At 34.7% G+C, this 18999-nt stretch overlaps 1 protein-coding gene across 1 annotated transcript in view; it reads left to right on the forward strand.

The window, feature by feature from the left end:
- Window positions 1-17847, forward strand: part of FLT1 (fms related tyrosine kinase 1) — a 65318-nt gene extending 47471 nt beyond the window's left edge. The window contains exons 11-13 of the mRNA XM_029285544.1: window positions 7773-7887; window positions 13205-13313; window positions 16311-17847. Of these exons, the coding sequence (XP_029141377.1) occupies window positions 7773-7887; window positions 13205-13313; window positions 16311-16696 (610 nt within the window). The 3' untranslated portion in view covers window positions 16697-17847. The remainder of the gene's footprint in view (window positions 1-7772; window positions 7888-13204; window positions 13314-16310) is intronic.
- Window positions 17848-18999: the final 1152 nt, after the last annotated feature.

Consider the following 18999-nt stretch of genomic DNA (forward strand, 5'->3'; position numbering starts at 1 on the left):
ACAAGCGGGATTGGCCTAGGGGAATTTTTAGTGGGGTTTTAAGAGTAATTTTAATTGACATAGGCCACAGTAAATATTTCTTTTTAATTAGGTTTTAAACTGGGTATTTTTATTGTTGTATCTGTTTTATAAGGCTGTCAGCCGCCCTGAGTCCGTAAGGAGAAGGGCGGGATACAAATTAAATAAATAAATAAATAAAATGATATTGCTGGAAATAGCATGACTATTTTTTCCCAGCCATTTGGTAGAATTTTTTCAAGGGAAGGGGAAGGGAAAGCAAATGGCCTCACAATGGTAACACCTGAAGAAAGGTGATATAATCTTGAAATAAATTCAGCTACAACTTGGAATGTGAATGAATAGGTGTGGTTGAAAGAAGCTGTTGTACCTTTTATTTTTTCAAAAAAAAGACGACATTTTTATGCCTTTCATACACTGAAAGTCATTAATATTTATCTTTGTATTTAAGGCTCTGTATTTTTCCCCCCAAAATGACACTGGATTGTCTTTTTGAAAGCCATCCATAATTTCAGGATAAACAAGCAACATTTGCCTAAATACTTCTTACAATGAATATTTCAGAAAGGATTTGCAAAGTTGTATATGATTGTTTTTAATAGTAACTTGTGTTCACATTTTACAGTTCCTTTTATTGGATTCTATATGCACTAAAAATGTTTCTGTGTATGTTTCAAAACATTGCTATAAATTCTTTTAAAAAGACAAAATCCATATCTTACCTTGCTGTGAATTCTGGTATGTTTTTTTCCCTAGCAGGTTTTTAAAAAGGTCTTAAGATTGTAATCTTTTTACAGGCAATAGTTATATTCAAAACGTATTATTCAGTAATATTTTATGGATCAGAGCATTCTTTATCGGAAATGTTAAACTTGTAAAATACAGGTTTGTACTTTACAAACTTGTAAATTACAATACAAGTAATGTATTCAGATTATCACAACAACAGTTGTGTTTTTATGAGTGATCTGGGCTCTAATAATGCAGCCCTGTTACTTGATTTTATATCAGTAGTCCTTGTAATCAATAAACCGGTTTATACTTTAAATCCATGGACAAATATCAAGGTGACATGCAGTAAACTTTCAGCCTGGAAAGCTTCCCTATCCACAGTTATAAATATTTCATTCTATTGTACTTGGCAAGCTGCAAGCAATTGGAGGTAGGATCTCATTAAGACAGCAAACTGTGGAGTAGGGAGAGGATAGTGTGAAGCTAAGGGTGATAACAGTGGCCTTGTCTAGAATAGGCCATGGGAGTTTTCTTATCTTACTTAGGCAGGAGGTGCTGGGAGCTTCCTGTGCGAAATTAGGAGCATATGCTGCTTTCCTCTTGTTGTTTGGCTTCCTCCTGCATATAAGACGGTTCCCAGCACAGTGATTATCTTTGCATCTTCAAACATGGCACAATTTACTTCCTTAAGAGTTTGATGTATCCTTAAGAGTCATGTCTTTTTTCCCCCATCTCCCCCTCTGTCCTAGATTCCTTCTCAAGAGCTTGCTGGTTGATGTCCTAGGCATATGTGCCTTTTAAAACTTAGCAATATATGATCTGTAAAGACCAAAGCATACAAAATGTGCCTCCTGAGGATTGGATACTGTTTGGGAAAGTACACTTTTCTTTATAGAGCTGGTGTTCTTGAATGTAGGATTATTAGATTTACAGCTTTGACTGCTTCTTCCTCTTTCCTCATTTCTGTGGAAATTGAAACTAAAATTAATGACTTCTGCTTTCCAAAGCTGAATGATACTTTCCCAAACACATATTAACTGGATCTTTAAACATAGATTTGTGATAGATATGTAAAGTAATAGGTAGATGAATTATGAAATATTTACTGGTAAAAATGACATTTTCATCACTGATTGAACCATGTTCTCTTGAGTTTGGGGTATAATAAAGCTATAGTTTTATTTCCAAATTGCATAAGAAAACGTTAGTGTCCTCAGGAACACTCACTCCTGACTGCATCTGCCTATCCAATAAGATCAGGAAGAGATGTCCATGAAGGAATGACTTTCCAATTCTGCCTGAAACAGCATTCCTCCATAATTAGACTTAACCATATTGGTTTTTAGGAAGACTTTTAGGACTTTGGTATTAGATACATTATGAGGCTATAACTTCTTTAGTTGGAATGTCTTTCTTGTGGATGGAATGATATTGCCCCTTGGCTAATCAGAAAGATCATTTTCTGGGTAGATAAAATAGGTTTTATGGGTTTTTCTTCCTTTATTTCTATCATTGTTTTAATCTTATTTGCCTAGCAGGCTATGCAAGCTATTCAAGTTCATTAATGACTGGAGTGGCATATATAGTAAGCCCCCTATTTATCAGTAATAGATATCTGAGAATTCGGGAGGGAGGGAAAATCAAGGCTTCTGAGTATTTACTATCTAAAATAAACATTAAGTCTTGTATACTTTCCAAATATTAGCTATCTTCAGGATTACAATTCCAATTACAAACAGAATAGCTCGTTTGTGCTACATGGAGAATGAGTCACTGGAGACATTGCTGAATGGGTTATATCCCACAGAGTATGCATTATTGAAACTACTAGATGATTCACAGTGAAACTGGAATACAGTGAAGTCTACAACAGATTTTGCATCTTTGTTGATGTTGGTCTTTTTTCATACGACAGGTATTCACATTATGAAAAATAGATTCCTATCGCTATTTATACTATGGATAAATTCCAACCATTTATCAACATTACACAATTTTTAAAGAAAGTAACAAGATGAAATTTGAACAAATAATATTGATAAGCAACTAAGCTGTGAGCAAAAAAATTCTGGATTCATATCTTTTATTTGTTTACGTCCTGCCTTTATTATTTTTACAACTAAGTGAAGGCAACGAACATATGGAATACATCTTCCTCCTCCTGTTTTCCCTGCACCTTCCTCCTCCTTCTATTTTCCCCACAACAACAACCCTGTAAGGTGAGTTGGGCTGAGAAAGACTGGCCCAAGTTCACCCAGCTGGCTTTCATCACCAGACCAAATTGATTAACTTATTAAACTTATCAACTTGCAAGAAATTCAGTATGGAAAACCTAATTTAGTTTGCCACAACCCTATGCTACTTAGGTTGGATCTCTCTCTCTCTGCTTCAAATTCTTCTCAGTTCTTTCTTTTCTCTTTCTGATCCAATTTTGCTGGAGCCTGATTATAGGCATGAAGGAATCCATGCAATAACCAACATATTCAGACTTTCTGGAAGAGAACCCTATCTTGATTACAACCATTGAGCCAAATCATTGTGCTTCTGGTTTTCTTGCTTTCCTCCTAAACTAGCTTCCATTTTAGCTCAATTGCTAAACTAAATAAAACCTTGTTACTCTAGGTTGCACTGGTATCCAGTTTATTTGCTGGTATCCCATATCTGGAACATGTGAATGGTGATTTTGTTCATAGTTTTAGGTTTGCAATGAAGTGCCAACATTGCATTCCCAACAAAAGACAAAGCAATAATTCACCTATCATATCTATAATAAAGAATAGTAAAAGGAATCTGTGGCTACTGCTTAGACGTTAATAGGTAGCCATACAGTTGCGGTTAGACCAGCATTTCTAAACCTCAGTAATGTAAAGATGTGTAGACTTCAACTCCTAGAATTCTCCAGAAAGCTATTTTGCTTTCTCCTGTGTTGTTAACATCAAATTCTTCCAATTCTTTTCTTCCATTTATGAAGGAATAAAGAAAGCATGCAAAACAAAATTCACTCCTTATGTAGTATCTAAATTCACAGAGTCCAGTTTGTAGAAAACATTTTGTCTTTTAGGGTGAGGAGGACAGTAAGAAAATTGGACAATGGGAAGAATCTACATATCTAGAGCTCTGTGCCATGGTAGTTTGTCAAGAAACTCTCACTGATAGTGCCATTCCATTTTAGCACTCAAAAACCTTGGTAGCTTGTTGAGATTGTAGTTGAAGTTTTGCATTATTACTATAAGTATTATTATATAAGATTCAGTGTTGCACAATTTTTTTAAAAAATCAGCTGCTTTAAACTGATTGGAAACTGACACCATAAGTAATATTTTTAAAAACAGAGAAAGAAAAACATAGAATTATTGTCCTAGATAGGACAATAAATAAACAACCAACCAGACTGTTTGAAATCTTCTTCCTTACCTCTTTTTGAAAAAGAATCAATTCAAACAATGGCAAAGAAATATGCTAGCAATCGACTGCTGCAGGTGTAAAGTTATTTCCCTAAGCCTATACAATAATTATCTTGGATATTCCAGGAACATATTTGCTATATGACAGTGTTTCTCAGCCTTGAAAATTTTAACATGTGTGGACTTCAGTTCTCAGAATACAGAATGCTGGCTGGGTGATTCTGGGAGTTGAAGTCCACACATGTTAAAGTTGACAGCGTTGAGAAACACTACTATAGGGTGTTACAGATAAGGAACTGGTCAGATTGGCAAACCAATTGAGCATCACAGACATAGATTGATATATAGGGATTTAAGTCTTAATGCGTTACTGATTGGTGTTTTTGTTTGGGAGTGGAGTTGCTTTGTTTTCTTTTATGTATGCCAATTTATTTCTTTTTATCTTGTTAGCAATAGCTGCCTAGCAGGACTTTGGACATTCTAAAATGCTGGTTTTCCATATTATAGAAACTGAAGGGAGATTCAGAAATAGTTTGCACAGTTGATGCTCAAATAAATTAAAGGAAAGCAGTAACAACCGTTCCAGAAGTGCCTAATCTCCTGGCAATTTCAAATAATTTTTAGAGTATTGTTTGCTGTATACTCTGAGATAGCAGGCTAGCTTTCTTTAACCTGATTCATGACCCCACCAACATTATAGATAAGGAAAGCATTAAAAAAAATAAAAGTGGACGATTCTCAGTATCTGGACCTAGTGTTGAATCATCTCTAGGTCAAGATGCTAAACACCACCCACACAATTTTTATGCAACATCCTGCTTGTCTTGTTATGGACAGAATGTATAATACAGTATATAAAAGCTGAATGGATACAGTACTGTTCAGTGAACACATATCTTTATATGGCATACCCAGGTGCTTTTCATAACTAATCAGGTTTTCTTTGATTTCAGCATAACATGCTAAGGATGCTTTGTATGGAATATTGGCTTATTTATATATATTAAGATGCCTTTTCATTGAGTCTGATCATTCAGAGTTTGGAGAAGATCCAATCTTATGCTAAACAACACTGTTCAACTCATAGTAAACTATATGCGAAATTGCAATGGATTTTCTATGCTTTTATGAATATGACATTCATATGGCATCATTTGAAATTTATCATTTTAAGTATGCAGTATTTTGTGACTCCACCACAGGCTTTAAAGCATTTTCACATTACTTCTAAAGCTATAGTACTATCAGCTTTGAATTATCAAGTTATAATATTATAACATAACACAATATTATTTTTAAAAAATCCTTTCCATTCATTTCAATTTTGACAATAATTTGGGAAAATACTTTATCTGAGGGTGAAGGCTCATTCTCTGATCTTGTGCATTGGTTTCCAAATGTTTCATTACCAGGCTAGGTACAATAACATCTTCAGCGTAGTTTAGCGGGATGTCAATGTTCTTCTGCTTATAAGGGCTTCAGGTGTGGGTGTGTCGAGTGAGGGCCTTGTGATGGGTCTTGTGATGGGTCTTGTGATGGGTCAGGTGTGAATCTTCAGTGAGTCTTTTGATGGATCTTGTGATGGGGAGGTTATATCAGGTCACAAGACCCATCACACAAGACCCTCATGCAACACACCCACACCTAAAGCCCTTATAAACAGAAGAACACTGACACTGACATCCCCTAAATTCCGCTGAAGATGTTACCTAGCCTGGTAACTAAACATTTTGAAACCAACCCACAAGCTCGGAGAACGAGCCTTCACCCTCATACTACATCCAAGTTACAGATATTCACCACTATTGCAAAAATTATTTATTATGAAAAGCAAGATTGTTGATCAATCTTTTTACTGATCCTGGAAACAGTTAACCGCAGCTTCTGGGCAATGCTGTTAACAGTTGCATGCAGTCAAATAGTATTGTGAGGTATGGGTAGGGGGGAAAAAAACCACACAATTCAGTTGTACACATTATTGCAATCAATACACACATTTTTCTTAGTTGTATTTCCCTCTGATATCTCCCAAGTTTAATCCAGAAGGTTCAAATCTTCTGGAATAAACCTGATGGAAACAGGTTTATTGTTTTCCATAATATTTATATTTCCAATAATGCATAACAATGAGAAGTTGTTGTTTTTTCAATGACATAAGCCAGTGTTTTTCAAGCTTGGCAACTTTGTGTGGACTTCAAATCCCAGAATTCTCCAGCCAGCATAAAAAACACTAACATAAATGATTGAGAAAATTATGGGACATTTTGATGCTTTCTGATCACAGATCACTGTCAATGAAAATAACAGAAACATTTAATTGTAAATTCCACTTTGCTAAAGACAATGGTTTACAAAGGAAAATGACAAGAACTTGTTTGCTTTAAGGAGAATGTTGATAAATATTAACAACCTAATCATGAAAAATAAAAAGTTTGACAAGAGCTCAAAACTCTGACACAATATGAGGGACTAAATGTAGAAATGTGGAATAGAAACAAGAATACCTTCCAAAAGAAATATGAAATGACCATAAGTGTCAGATTAGGTTTTGGAAAATTATTTCCATCAAAGCTACACTTGAATGTTTTGATTACAAGCTAATTAATTATAAAATAAAAGAACTTCAAGAATTTCAACTGATACAACATTATAACATTTACATTTTATTTGATACCTGCAATATTAAAGAAAAAGAATGTTTCATTTAAATTTACATATTTTTATTATTTGGGAGATTTTCCCCCTAAATTTTGTAAACTACATGGAATACATTATCAAGCTATTAATTGACTTTCAATTGATTGATTATGTGCCTTCAAGTACCAAATATTTCAGTACCAAAGAACAAATTGTATGTTGATGGTTAAATATATTTTCTGAAGAAAAATTTCTGCAATGTGTGTGTAATGGGATACAATATAGAATAAACATTTCAAAATTTACTTTTTATAAATGAAACTTAGTTCTTAACATTGAAAGATTCCATCTGAAAAGCTAAAACCTTCCTAAAACTTGAAGATTGAAACCTAGATTTTGAAGTTTAAAATAATTTTAAAAATAAAAATATTATAAAGATGTCTGAGAAATAGTATTTGTGATAAGTGGATAAAAATTACTTTTGTAATAAGTTTTGTTCAGATCAGCTTAAACATTTAGGAATTACTTGATTACAAACTATAATTTTTATATTTTTGTCTGTATGATTTCTACCGGGCATTTTGTCCTTTACCTTCACATGTTTTTATAAAATGTTTTGATTTAATTTACTACCTATAATTAATGTAAAACCATGAGTTTACTTTGAAATAACTATAACTCTCCATTTCAAGACAGTGGGTATAGGCCAGGGGTAGGCAACCTTGACTCTTTTATGACTCGTGGACTTCAACTCACAGAATTCCTGAGCCAGCATAGCTGGCTCAGGAATTCTGTGAGTTGAAGTCCACGAGTCATAAAAGAGCCAAGGTTACCTACCCCTGGTATAGGCTTACCATCGGAAACTTAGTAATGAAAGCTCGATTTAAATTTGAAACAGCGTTTTGTTAATGGGAATGCCTTGCTATTTTTGGTGCTCTATTTTATTAAACTGTTGCTTCATTCTTATTTATCCTGTCATAGGTATGACTTTTGCTCCAGTTCAGAAAATCCGCTAGTTTTGACATCTGAAAGCACTACAGGAAACAGAATCCAAAGCATTACACAAAGAACAGCTTTAATAGAGGGGAAGAACAAGGTATGGCACTTTGGAGGGGGAAATTAAACTTTGGGCATCTTTTTTATGAGTTCCTGCTAAGGTTGAATGGTTGTTCATTAGACTATAATGGTGAAAGCCACTGCCAAATTCTAACCTTACTATAATGACAATATCGTTACTTTATGAAGTAAATCTGACTGATGCAATAGCATCCAGTTCAGTACAGAACATGAATCACACTTGTTCAAAATCAGGCCCTCAGTATCTCTGTGTGTATTGTGATAACAGTACATAACTGATGCAACATCCTTTGTTGGGTAAACAGGTAGTCCTTGAGTTATGACTGGTTGCTTACTTTAAAGTTACGACAGCCTGCCCCCCTCCAAGGCACTTATAACCTGATTCTAAAGTTCTGATAGATTTCCCTCCCCACTGTGATCCTATTTCAGGTGCTCTGCAACCAACCCCACTTATAGTTGTTTGCAGCATCTTGTGATCGCATGACCACAATCTACAAGGTTTTCTGATAACCGGCTCTACAACCATCAGGACTTTTGATTGTAATGGGCAGTCTCCATTCCAGTTGTAAATTGAGGATTACATGTATGGCAATAAACCTACTCCAGTCACAACTAAACTTTTGCTTGTATTACATGACTGTTCACAATGAAGAGGAGAGCTTTGGGAATGTTTAAATTCTCATTTTGATATACTTTTAAGAATAAGCCAGACAAAATGTTATGTAAATAGAATAAATGATCAAAAATCCATTTACCACTGTAATCTTTTCTAATAAATGTAAATTCCAAGCCACAACCTCTGAAGCCAATGTATAATTCCCTTGTTTACTGAATAAAGTATTAAGGAATATGATATTATTTTAGTGGCCTTCACCCAACGTCTGGTTCTGGTAGCTAATGAAAATGTTTGCAAGACATTTAACAAAAGAAAAAGTGTGGAAAATGATGTATATAAAATATGAAATCTTTTCCAGGGTGAAGCAATTGTGAAAAAATATATATTTCATGATTTTAGACAAAAGTGCAGTCAGGATTAAAAGCAAATAGCTGAGAAATGAGTGTGTATTTGTGACTTGCTGGATGAATGGAAGCTGGGAAGCTGGAAGAAAGACAGACAGATATTTTGCCCTTGTAGAGCTTGTACGGAGAACAATATAAATCAACATGAGTTCTTCTTCTCTGTCCATTTTAAATGAGTTTATACAAGCAACCAGGCAAGTTAATTAGGAAAAAGTGATGCTCTTAATGATAGTGGTTTCCTAGATAACTAGGGACTGAATTTCAAGATTTGAGAGAGATGTCTGATCTGGAGAGACTGAACTTCCCTTTAAGAATCGCTTTCACAGCATGGGAATCCTTTTTGATGGGGCATTGATGTTGTACACTGATGACAAGAAAATGATAATGTATTGCCCTCTCCTCTGGACAGAAGTCTGACATTGGTGAAGCATAATTCTCAGTGCTGGATTACTGAAATGTACTGTTTGTGGGGGAGATCTTGAAGATGGTTTGGAAAGTACAAAGAACTGAAAATGCAGCAGTACTGAGATAGTGAATAGTGTTTCTAAGAAGTGACATATTGAACAGCTCCTTTGGTTACTAACTGCTTTCTGGACCCAGCTCAAGATATCCACCATGATACAAAATCTTACCTGTCTTGACCTAGAGTATTTGTAGGACTGCCTACCGCCATATACTCCTCTTTCCTAAACAAAGTTCGAGTCGGTAAATCACAGATCTCCTGACACTGGACACTTAGTTTAATTTGTGAGCCAGAAAAAGATGAAAAGAAAATAGGTCAACCTGACTAGAAACTTTACTGTAGATCAAGAAGAAGCCATACAAAAACAGTTGATTGCTGACTAACAGTGAAAAGAAATACTGTAAATGGCTCAACCCTTCTGCTCTTCAGAAAGTCATTGAACATTTGGTTATTTGGTTATTTCACCAAGCCTCAGGCTATTTTTGGCTATCCCTTTGGATAAATAACCACGCTCATGCACATAATTAATAATACTGTTCAGGATTTTAATTTTGGACTACTAGGGGTTAGATATTAGAAAAGTTAGAAAAGTTTGTTCAAAGCTTAAAATAGAGGCAAGACTAATTTAAACATATTTCTGTGACTCTTAGTCCCTGTCTGAAGGTTGTTTATGTGGGATATAAAATATATAAAATGTATCTCCTTCCTATCACTACTGATTAGATAGCAGGGTTACAGGCTGATCTGTAAAGACTATTTCAATCCTTGCATATTAAAACATCATATTTAATGTGAGTTACAACAAGATATGTTATAAAAATGACATTAATCTTAGGAAGAAATATCTATGATACCTCATTCAATTCAATTCAAAAAGAAACCAGCATGGCTGCACAAAGATGACAAACTGAAAGACCAAAAGGACAAATACAAAAAATGGAAAGAGGGGCACATAACAAAGGCCAATTATCAGCAGACAGGCAGAACATGCAAAGATGAAGTCAGGAAAGCAAAGGCTCAGAACGAACAAAAACTTGCAACAGAAATCGAGGATAGTAAAAAAAAAGTTTCTTCCAACACATTAATAAGAAGAAAAAAGTCAAGGAAACTATAGGTCCACTAAAGAGAGAAGATGGCAAGGAAATAACTCATACTTTGCATCAGTCTTCACACAAAAAGGAACTATAGCCCAACATACCAAAAAATCACTGCAAAAGACAAACTAGAAACAAAAATTAAAATAAGCAAGAAAATGGTAAGAGAACATCTATCTGACCTTGACGAGTATAAATCACCGGGACCTGACAGATTACATCCCAGAGTTCTGAAGGAGCTGGCAGATGTTATCTCAGAACCATTACATCATATCTTTCATAAATCCTGGAGCACCAGGGAAGTACCTGAGGATTGGAAAAGGGCTGATGTGGTTCCCATCTTCAAGAAAGGGGGAAAAAACGGAACTAGAAAACTACAGATCAATCAGTTTAACATCAATACTTGGGAAGATACTAGAAAAGATAATAAAAAAACAGATCTGTGAACAACCAGAAGCAAACAAATTTGTAACTAGTAGCCAGCACGGGTTCATTAAAAACAGATCATGCCAAACCAATCTTATTTCATTCTTCGATAAAGTGACTAAACTAGTAGACCAGCGAAATGCTGTGGATGTAGTATACTTAGATTTCAGTAAGGCATTTGATAAAGTAGACCACAACGTACTCCTTGGTAAGCTAGAAAAAGGTGGAATAGACAACATCACCACCAGATGGATCTGTAGCTGGCTGGCAAACGAAACTCAACGAGTAGTCCTCAATGGCACCACATCCACATGGAGAGAAGTAAGCAGTGGGGTACCGCAAGGTTCCGTTTTAGGCCCAGTACTCTTCAATATCTTCATAAATGACTTAGATGAGGGAATTAAAGGGGAACTCATCAAATTTGCAGATGACATCAAACTGACAGGAGTAGCCAACACCCCAGAAGACAAATTCAGGATCTAAAAAGATCTTGATAAACATGAACATTGGGCCCTATCCAACAAAATGAGTTTCAATGTGGAGAAAAACAAAGTTTTACATTTAGGCAGGAAAAATTGAAAGTACAGATTGGGCGAGACCTTGCTTAAAAATAGTAACTGTGAGAGGAAGCAACCTACTGTATAATTAAGGAGAAACTTCCTGATAGTGAGGACAATTAACCAGTGGAACACCTTGCTTCCAGAAATTGTGGGTGCTCCATCACTAGAGGTTTTTAAGAAGAGAGTAGACAGTCACTTGTCTGAGATGGTATAGGTTCTCCGGCTTGAGCAGGGGGCTGGACTAGAAGATTTCCAAGGTCCCTTCCAGATTCTATTCTATTCTATTCTATTCTATTCTATTCTATTCTATTCTATTCTATTCTATTCTATTCTATTCTATTCTATTCTATTCATGTGTTTGTTTCTTTATTATAAAAATCTTCCTATATTGGTATTACACTTGTGTAGGCAAGAATCAGTGTTATTTATATACCATAAGAGACGTGTGTGTTTCTTGAATGGCTGTGAACGCTTTGTTTTCTTGGGTCAAAGAATACTATGCATATGAATACTATACAATTGAAACCTGTCTTTGTTTAATTATCAGCTTTTCCTTATAAAAAAGCTGTTATTACAAAAATCAGAGGAAAGAGAGTGGTTATATAGAGATTACCCAAACACCAGTTGGAAAATATTGGTGACTAATGAAATATTTTTTTAGGATGTATTGTAAAATGTCAACAGGCTGCTGTTGATGATGGTAGGGAAGAAGGCTAAAACATCAGACAAAAGTGTGGTTTGTTTATGAATGTGATGTTTGGGTAAAACAATGACAGCTTCCATTGTTGGCTGTTTCCCTGTTATTAATCACAGCAAAGTTAAAATTTGCTTTGTAAGCAGATCTTCAGAGCAAAAGTGTGACAACTCATTAAGGGAATATCTAGATCTTCAGTATGAAGTGTATTTTGTGCACTTTAGTGCATTTTAGTCTTTGCAAATTATCAAAATCATACAATGATTTATTTTCCAAGAACTGTTTACCCTCAGTGGCTTCATTTTTTAGACATGTGTTTCTTCTCCAGAATTTTCTTTATCTCTGAACATTCACTAATTGTAAGCATTGGACATAATTTTCAACAATTAAATGGCTATGTGTGCCAAAAATAGATTCTATTTTGCTTATAAAATAATCTGAATGCCAAACTTCTTATTGTTATTTTTTAACTTGCCACAGGCAAAGTTATTATTAATTGCCTTGCAACTGTATTTAGTATTTAATTTGTAAGTAAGAAAGGCAAGAATCTCTTCTTTATCTTAGCTGCTTCTTCATTCTCCAAATGGAAGCCAGATTTTCCTGGAAATTTCCTGGCCAATTTTTCTCTCTGACTCAGGGCCTTCATTGTACCATACCTCATTTGCTGCAGCCTCTTAAGCATGAGATAAAACAAACATCCTAATTTTGTATATTAAAATGCAATTACTATGGTAAAATAAAAGTCTCTTGGGAAAACTACTTTCCTCTTAATTGTCCAATTACCACCATAGGCTTTTTCTGCAATGAAATTTGCATTTGATTGAATCAGTGTTGTAATTGAACCAATTGCTGAAATTGTTTACACTCTTCTGAAGAGGGGAAAAATCATGTTTTATATATCTTATTTTTTTGTTTACTTTTTATCATTGTGCACTATTTCATTACTTTTATCTTTGTACACTATTTGTAAGCTTTAATAAAATTATTTTAAAAAATTGAATTACGTTAGAGATATTGTTTAGCTGGATCTGTGAAAAACAGTTCAAATGTATAAGTATAAAATTATTTTTCTTTCACAGACTGCTAGCATCTTGGTTGTGGCTGAATCCAGAACATCTGGAATCTACAGCTGCATAGCATCCAATAAAGTGGGAAAGGACAAAAGAGACATCAGTTATTTTGTAACAGGTGAAGTACATTTCATGCTCCAATAATTCATATGACATTTAGTTATATTGGGTTTTTTTTGCCATTTTGTGATTAATGAATAGCTATGACAGATGTGACAACTAGATTTAATATTATTTAAGTGCTAATGTTTTGGCTTGTAAATATAATCAACAGCTAATATAATCAGGCATCCCTCTTAAATGCAATTACCGAAGAAGTTGCTTTGAACAGAGGAAAAGTAAGCCATGGGACCCTGTGGTCCTGCCAAGAAAGGAAAGCTTTTTAAATCAGTTTCAGACTCAAGCAGGTCTTGCTATGGGCTTAAAAAAAAGTAGGGTATGAGAAAAGCATCTGTGTGAAATTGTTCAAGCTTAAGCTAGTGTAATTAGCTAGACTTTTCTCCTCCCAATCAGCTGAAGAAAAAAAAACAACTAAATGTTCTGATTTACTAGGGAACAAGAAGAACAACAACAAAAAATATCTTTAAACTAATGCCAATTCAAAATGCTGATGGCTGTGAACAAAAGGCCAGGATGCTAAAAAGGATTTCCTTTCAGTGTATTCAAAATAGATACTTTGGGGCTAGACTGATTGCTAGAGGTCTGTTAGCTTTTCAACAACTTTTAAGTTTGTTTTTATTTTAAGTCTGGCAAAACCAGAGAGAATGCTAAGGTGGGGACAGGAACATAAGGGGGGGGAGCGGTTAAAAAAGCCATTCTCTTTTGAGACTGCTACTCTGTGCTGTCAATTAATTAGATTGAAATCTAGTTGAACTTGGCCTTTCCCAATTTTCCACCACATTTGTGAGGAGAAATGCTGGGCAAATATTTTCTATCTATATTCTGTATTTTCTATTGTCCCTTAAATTTTTAAAAGATGGAGTTCTTCTTGGTGATAGCAGTTGTTTTGCTACAATAAAACACAGAGGGGCCCTTCGGATTTAATGGAAAGCAAAAATTCAAGATTTCCATTTGCTGGAGAAATATTATGCAATGTATGAAAGACAAGATATTCAGCCAATCCTTTGGCCACTTTGTAATTAAATAGAGGCAAAGACACTATGTGCTATTCATAAGACGTTCTCCAAATTCCCTTCTTTTTTCAGGGCATATTGAAAGCAAATCCTCTTTCAGCCAACTGAACAAGAAAGTATAGTTGTAGTAAAAAATGTGGAGGTTTTTTTTTTTTGCTAGCTATTAGTCAAAATGCAGGGTATCTCACCAAGATGATATGCTCCAACTGATGAGGGTTGATTATAGATCAGTGTGGATCCCTGAATTATTTTAACTAGTTTGTTTATGAATTTGATGTAGAAAAATCTTTATTAATTCCATTAATTATCTCCTCTAGAAAGAAACAGAACTACTCAAAGGAGCAGACAAAATAGAAAAAGACATCAATTGACCACAACTTAGTGCTGTTTTAATATTTTTTCTGTGATTAGGGGTTTCCCCCCCCCTGTTGTCTACTCAAATTAGCCTTCATGAATCTGAAGCTTTTGTTTTAAGTAGATTTCACTTTAGGGACTTCATAATAATCAAAGTTACCATGGCTTTCTTAGCTATCTCTGAATGTTGAATGGTTCATTCTCTGTTTTCCACAGACTCCACCCTTTCACTCTGATCCTTCCCCTATTTGTTGGGCTGTTTTGCTGGCACGCAGCAGGACCCTGGGTGGGTTTGCAATTACTGAGGGTGAGACAGGAACAGTGTAGCCTTATCTCCCGGCTGACCAGTGTCACTAAAGGCATTTTATTTTGAGATTCCTGATGGTGCTTGGCAAAGATAAACAAAATCTTCCATCAGGAAACCTGGGAGCGATTTCCACAGGAAGTTTCAAATCACTAAAGTAAATATAACTCTTTTACATTATTCCAGACACTCACTATTCAACTAGTCTCAGATTTTAACACTGTGAGGTGCTAAAAAAAAAGTATCTTTTTAGTAAACGCATATTAAAAGGTATCTCTTTTTTTCTCCTTTCTTTCTAATAAAATTAAATTGTTTATTATGCCTATTTCGTATTCACCATTTTAAATGATGTAATATATCATTTCAAAAATTACATTATCAAATGCATAATGTGGAAAGGTGGATTAGAAGTGACATTTCTTTAGGAAAAGCAAACTGACTCTCCCACAATGTTTTGATAGTACTGTTCTTAATCCCCTATCAATGGTCACCACGGATGAGACTGGTAGTTTCCAAAACCAGGTAACTTCCCTACTGACATGTTAAAGCATTTCGGAAATGTTTGAGCATCGTAAACCTCTCCCCAGAAAAATACGTTACCTGGCCCTCCATTAAATCATAAGAATTGATTAAATTATAATTGTAGAAATCAAATAGCATCCCCAGAAGTATTATTAAGGATTACTTTCGATACAGAAAAGTAATTCTTTTACTTTTGTATGTTCCCATAATGGAATACTTCTGAACATGGTTTTTGACAGTGTAATTTCACATTTTTGTAAAATTTTACAAAATTTGCAAGTAGAAACTTTAGCTTTCCTCCACAAGTACACATTGCAATTCAGGTTCCAAGAAACTTTTCTGTGATCAGAAAAAGATTTTGATTTTTGATATTTTGTATATAATAGAAAAGAATGACTAGTGGCCATGCAAAGCATTAACTGGTCTCCTTCAAAACCAGGGTATTCAGACTTTGCCTTAAGCAAGGGCAGATACCTAGTGATAAAAATAGTGATAAGAAAAGTGGAAAGCCCATATGCTTTGTCAGAAACAAAATAAGCATATATTTTAAGCCCTTTACATATTGAGTCTTTAATCATAATGAATACTCACCAAATATCACTCTGTGTTTCATCCAGTTTATTTCTGTGAACATATTCAATGCATCATAAAAAAAATTCCCATTATGTCTTCCATTTACTCAATAATCACACCCACCACCAATTTAATTTCAGCTCCAGGAAGGATACTCGGACTATGTCCTAGAAATTGTATCTTTTTTCAGATTTCCTATGAACTAAAAGAGTGCTTTGGTTTTTGACAGATATACCAAATGGATTCTCTATTAACTTGAAGAAAGCACCTGTTGAAGGACAAACGCTAGTGTTGTCATGTCTAGCCAACAAATACCTATACAAAGACCTCACCTGGCTTTTACCAAGGACAGCTAACAACCAAACAAGAATTAAAAAAGCCATTGTGAAGGAATATTCCGTGGAGCTCCCTCTCATCATCAAGAACATTTCGCTTGAACATTCAGGCACCTACATCTGCCGAGCAAGAAACCTATACACTGACAAAGATGTGCTTCAAGAGAAAAACATTACCATCAGAGGTGAGCGCTGTAACAAAAAGGCTGTTTTCTCACGGATCCGCAAATTTAAGAGCGCAAGGAATGATTGTACAACACAACACAATGTAAGCCAATAAAGGACTAACTAAAAAGTGACACTTCACTGATATAATCTTGATTGACCACTACTGTACACTTCCAAATATGGAGGTTTGGACATAGGAGGAGTAACAATGCCAAAAAAAGAAAGAAAAGAAAAAGGCCTCCACCCCAAAGTAAACAAAAAAACTGTCCCTAAACCTGGGCTTCCAATTTGGCTCAGAAAGTCCTATTCTACTTTGACAAAGATGTGGAAGTTGGAATTTGGGAGAGTTCCCCACCCCCTGCATTGCATTTTGTGTGTTATGTTGTATTGTTCTTTGCAGTCTCCCACCAAGTGCTAATGAAAAACTTTGGAACCAGCCTGTCTTCGGCTTTGATATTCAACCTCCTCCCAAGTGTCAAAGCTGCATAAACTGAAAACTTTTTTAAAAAAAAAATAGAAAGACTGCTGCCTTTGGTCAACATTGGACGCTTTATAAGTTAACTTTGGTGCAGGATAAGCACGGCTCAGTTTGAGAGATTGACTGGACTATGGTATTATTTACTTTAATCTGCTCTTTGTGGATTTATAAATATTGCCTGCTGAGCAAGTTCTTATGCTTATTTATTTGAATTCATTTTTCTACCTTAAATACACTCATCTTTTTTTTAAAATAATTTTTTTCTCAGGGAAAGCTCTGAGGAGGATCTAAAATGAAAAATAACATGTTGAAATTAGGCATCGTTTGCATCAATTAAACTATTTAAATCCATCAAAATTGGACCCATTTTCTTAGAGTAAATAGATTGTGGGAGATTTCCATTGGGTCTCCCTTTGCTTTCCTTTCAAATAAATCACAATACTATGTTAAACATGTGTTGACATGAATGGGAAAAGTCTTCATTGACATTATAATGAAGAAATATGTAACTGTTAAAACTAACTTAATAAAGAGAACTACCACATTTACCCTTACTAATAAGGTTTCCATCATCACAGCAAATATTTAATGTATTTAAAGTTAAGGCTACTAGTATATGTATGTATCTGTGTATGTACAGTATGTATGTGTATGAAACACACACACGTACATATTGACACAGACACACACACATCATTTCTTTTTCATTTTCAAATGGTAATAAGATTTCTAAAATGACTAAACTACTGATAGAGAATTAAAAACAATCTATCGTTACTTTTAAATGTTTCTTGTCAGTCTCTTTTGTGATTTTATTTCAAGATTTCCTTTGTAATATAAAATCTATATAAGAAAGAGTCTACTATTTTGAATAGATCTGATAACTTTATTTTTTTACAATGTGTACCTATTATGTTTTGGATGGGTGTTCATTTATGATTAATTATTATATAGAAATTTTAGCCAAACATGTGGGAATGACAATAGCAAGAGCAAAAATGGAAACAAACCTGCCTTTGCAATGAAAATGGAGGGGGGGGGTTGTCAACATGATGGTTTCTTATGCCTGAGAACTCACCCACCCATTTCCTTCTTTAAGGTAGCAGGACCGTGTCTCACAGCCAAGCTGGCCGTTCACGTGGGAATTGCTTTTGTCAAATGGTTGGGGTAAACAATAGCATTTCCCCATCATACCAGTTTTGTAAAGTCCAAAACGGGATGAAAACAATTAGCTACCTGGAAGTTGTCAGAGTGAAGGAAAGAATAATGGTTCCTCTTTTGAAATTTTGCCTATATCCTACCTTTTATAAAGCCATTTTTTTTCAGTATTATCCAGAAACTATTTATGTTCCTTGTAAAAGAAGAATTGGCATCTATTTTTAATATGATGAAAGCCAATCTTATTTCTGGTAACTGCATGACAGCTTATTTTAGTGCATTGTAGAGGAGGAAAAAAGAAAAGAAAGAAAGAGCAGACCTAACAGGATTGTGAATTTTATAGAAGGGGGTCCCCAAAGACAAATTTGCAGAAACCTGAAAATTAAAGTTTAGGGGATTGCATAAAGAACATATTTAGCTCTAGCAGAGCTAAAGAACAGAGTAGAGAATAAGTGCAGAGAGTAAGATTCAATCCACCAAAAAACTGATTTTAGACCAGTCGAAAGATGAATTGAAAAACAGGCACATAAGCTTATTTTATAAAGTGCTATTAAGATTAGAGCTTAATACTTAATCTGACTTAAGCTATGAATTAAAAAATGCTCCATAGAACATCATAGACATAGGAAGGGATGCTGTTTCTGTTTTTTGGAGCTGGGAAATTTATAAAAATAGCTATGAATTACAATGGTAGCTACATATTTTTTCCTGCATTGTTGCTTATGTTGAAATTTATAATACAGTACAATCTCTGTATTCCACAGTGATGCCACCGAAGG

The sequence above is a fragment of the Protobothrops mucrosquamatus genome, unplaced genomic scaffold (assembly GCF_001527695.2).
Source record: "Protobothrops mucrosquamatus isolate PMUCROS unplaced genomic scaffold, P.Mucros_1.0 scaffold1846, whole genome shotgun sequence".
Classification (NCBI taxonomy): domain Eukaryota; kingdom Metazoa; phylum Chordata; class Lepidosauria; order Squamata; family Viperidae; genus Protobothrops; species Protobothrops mucrosquamatus.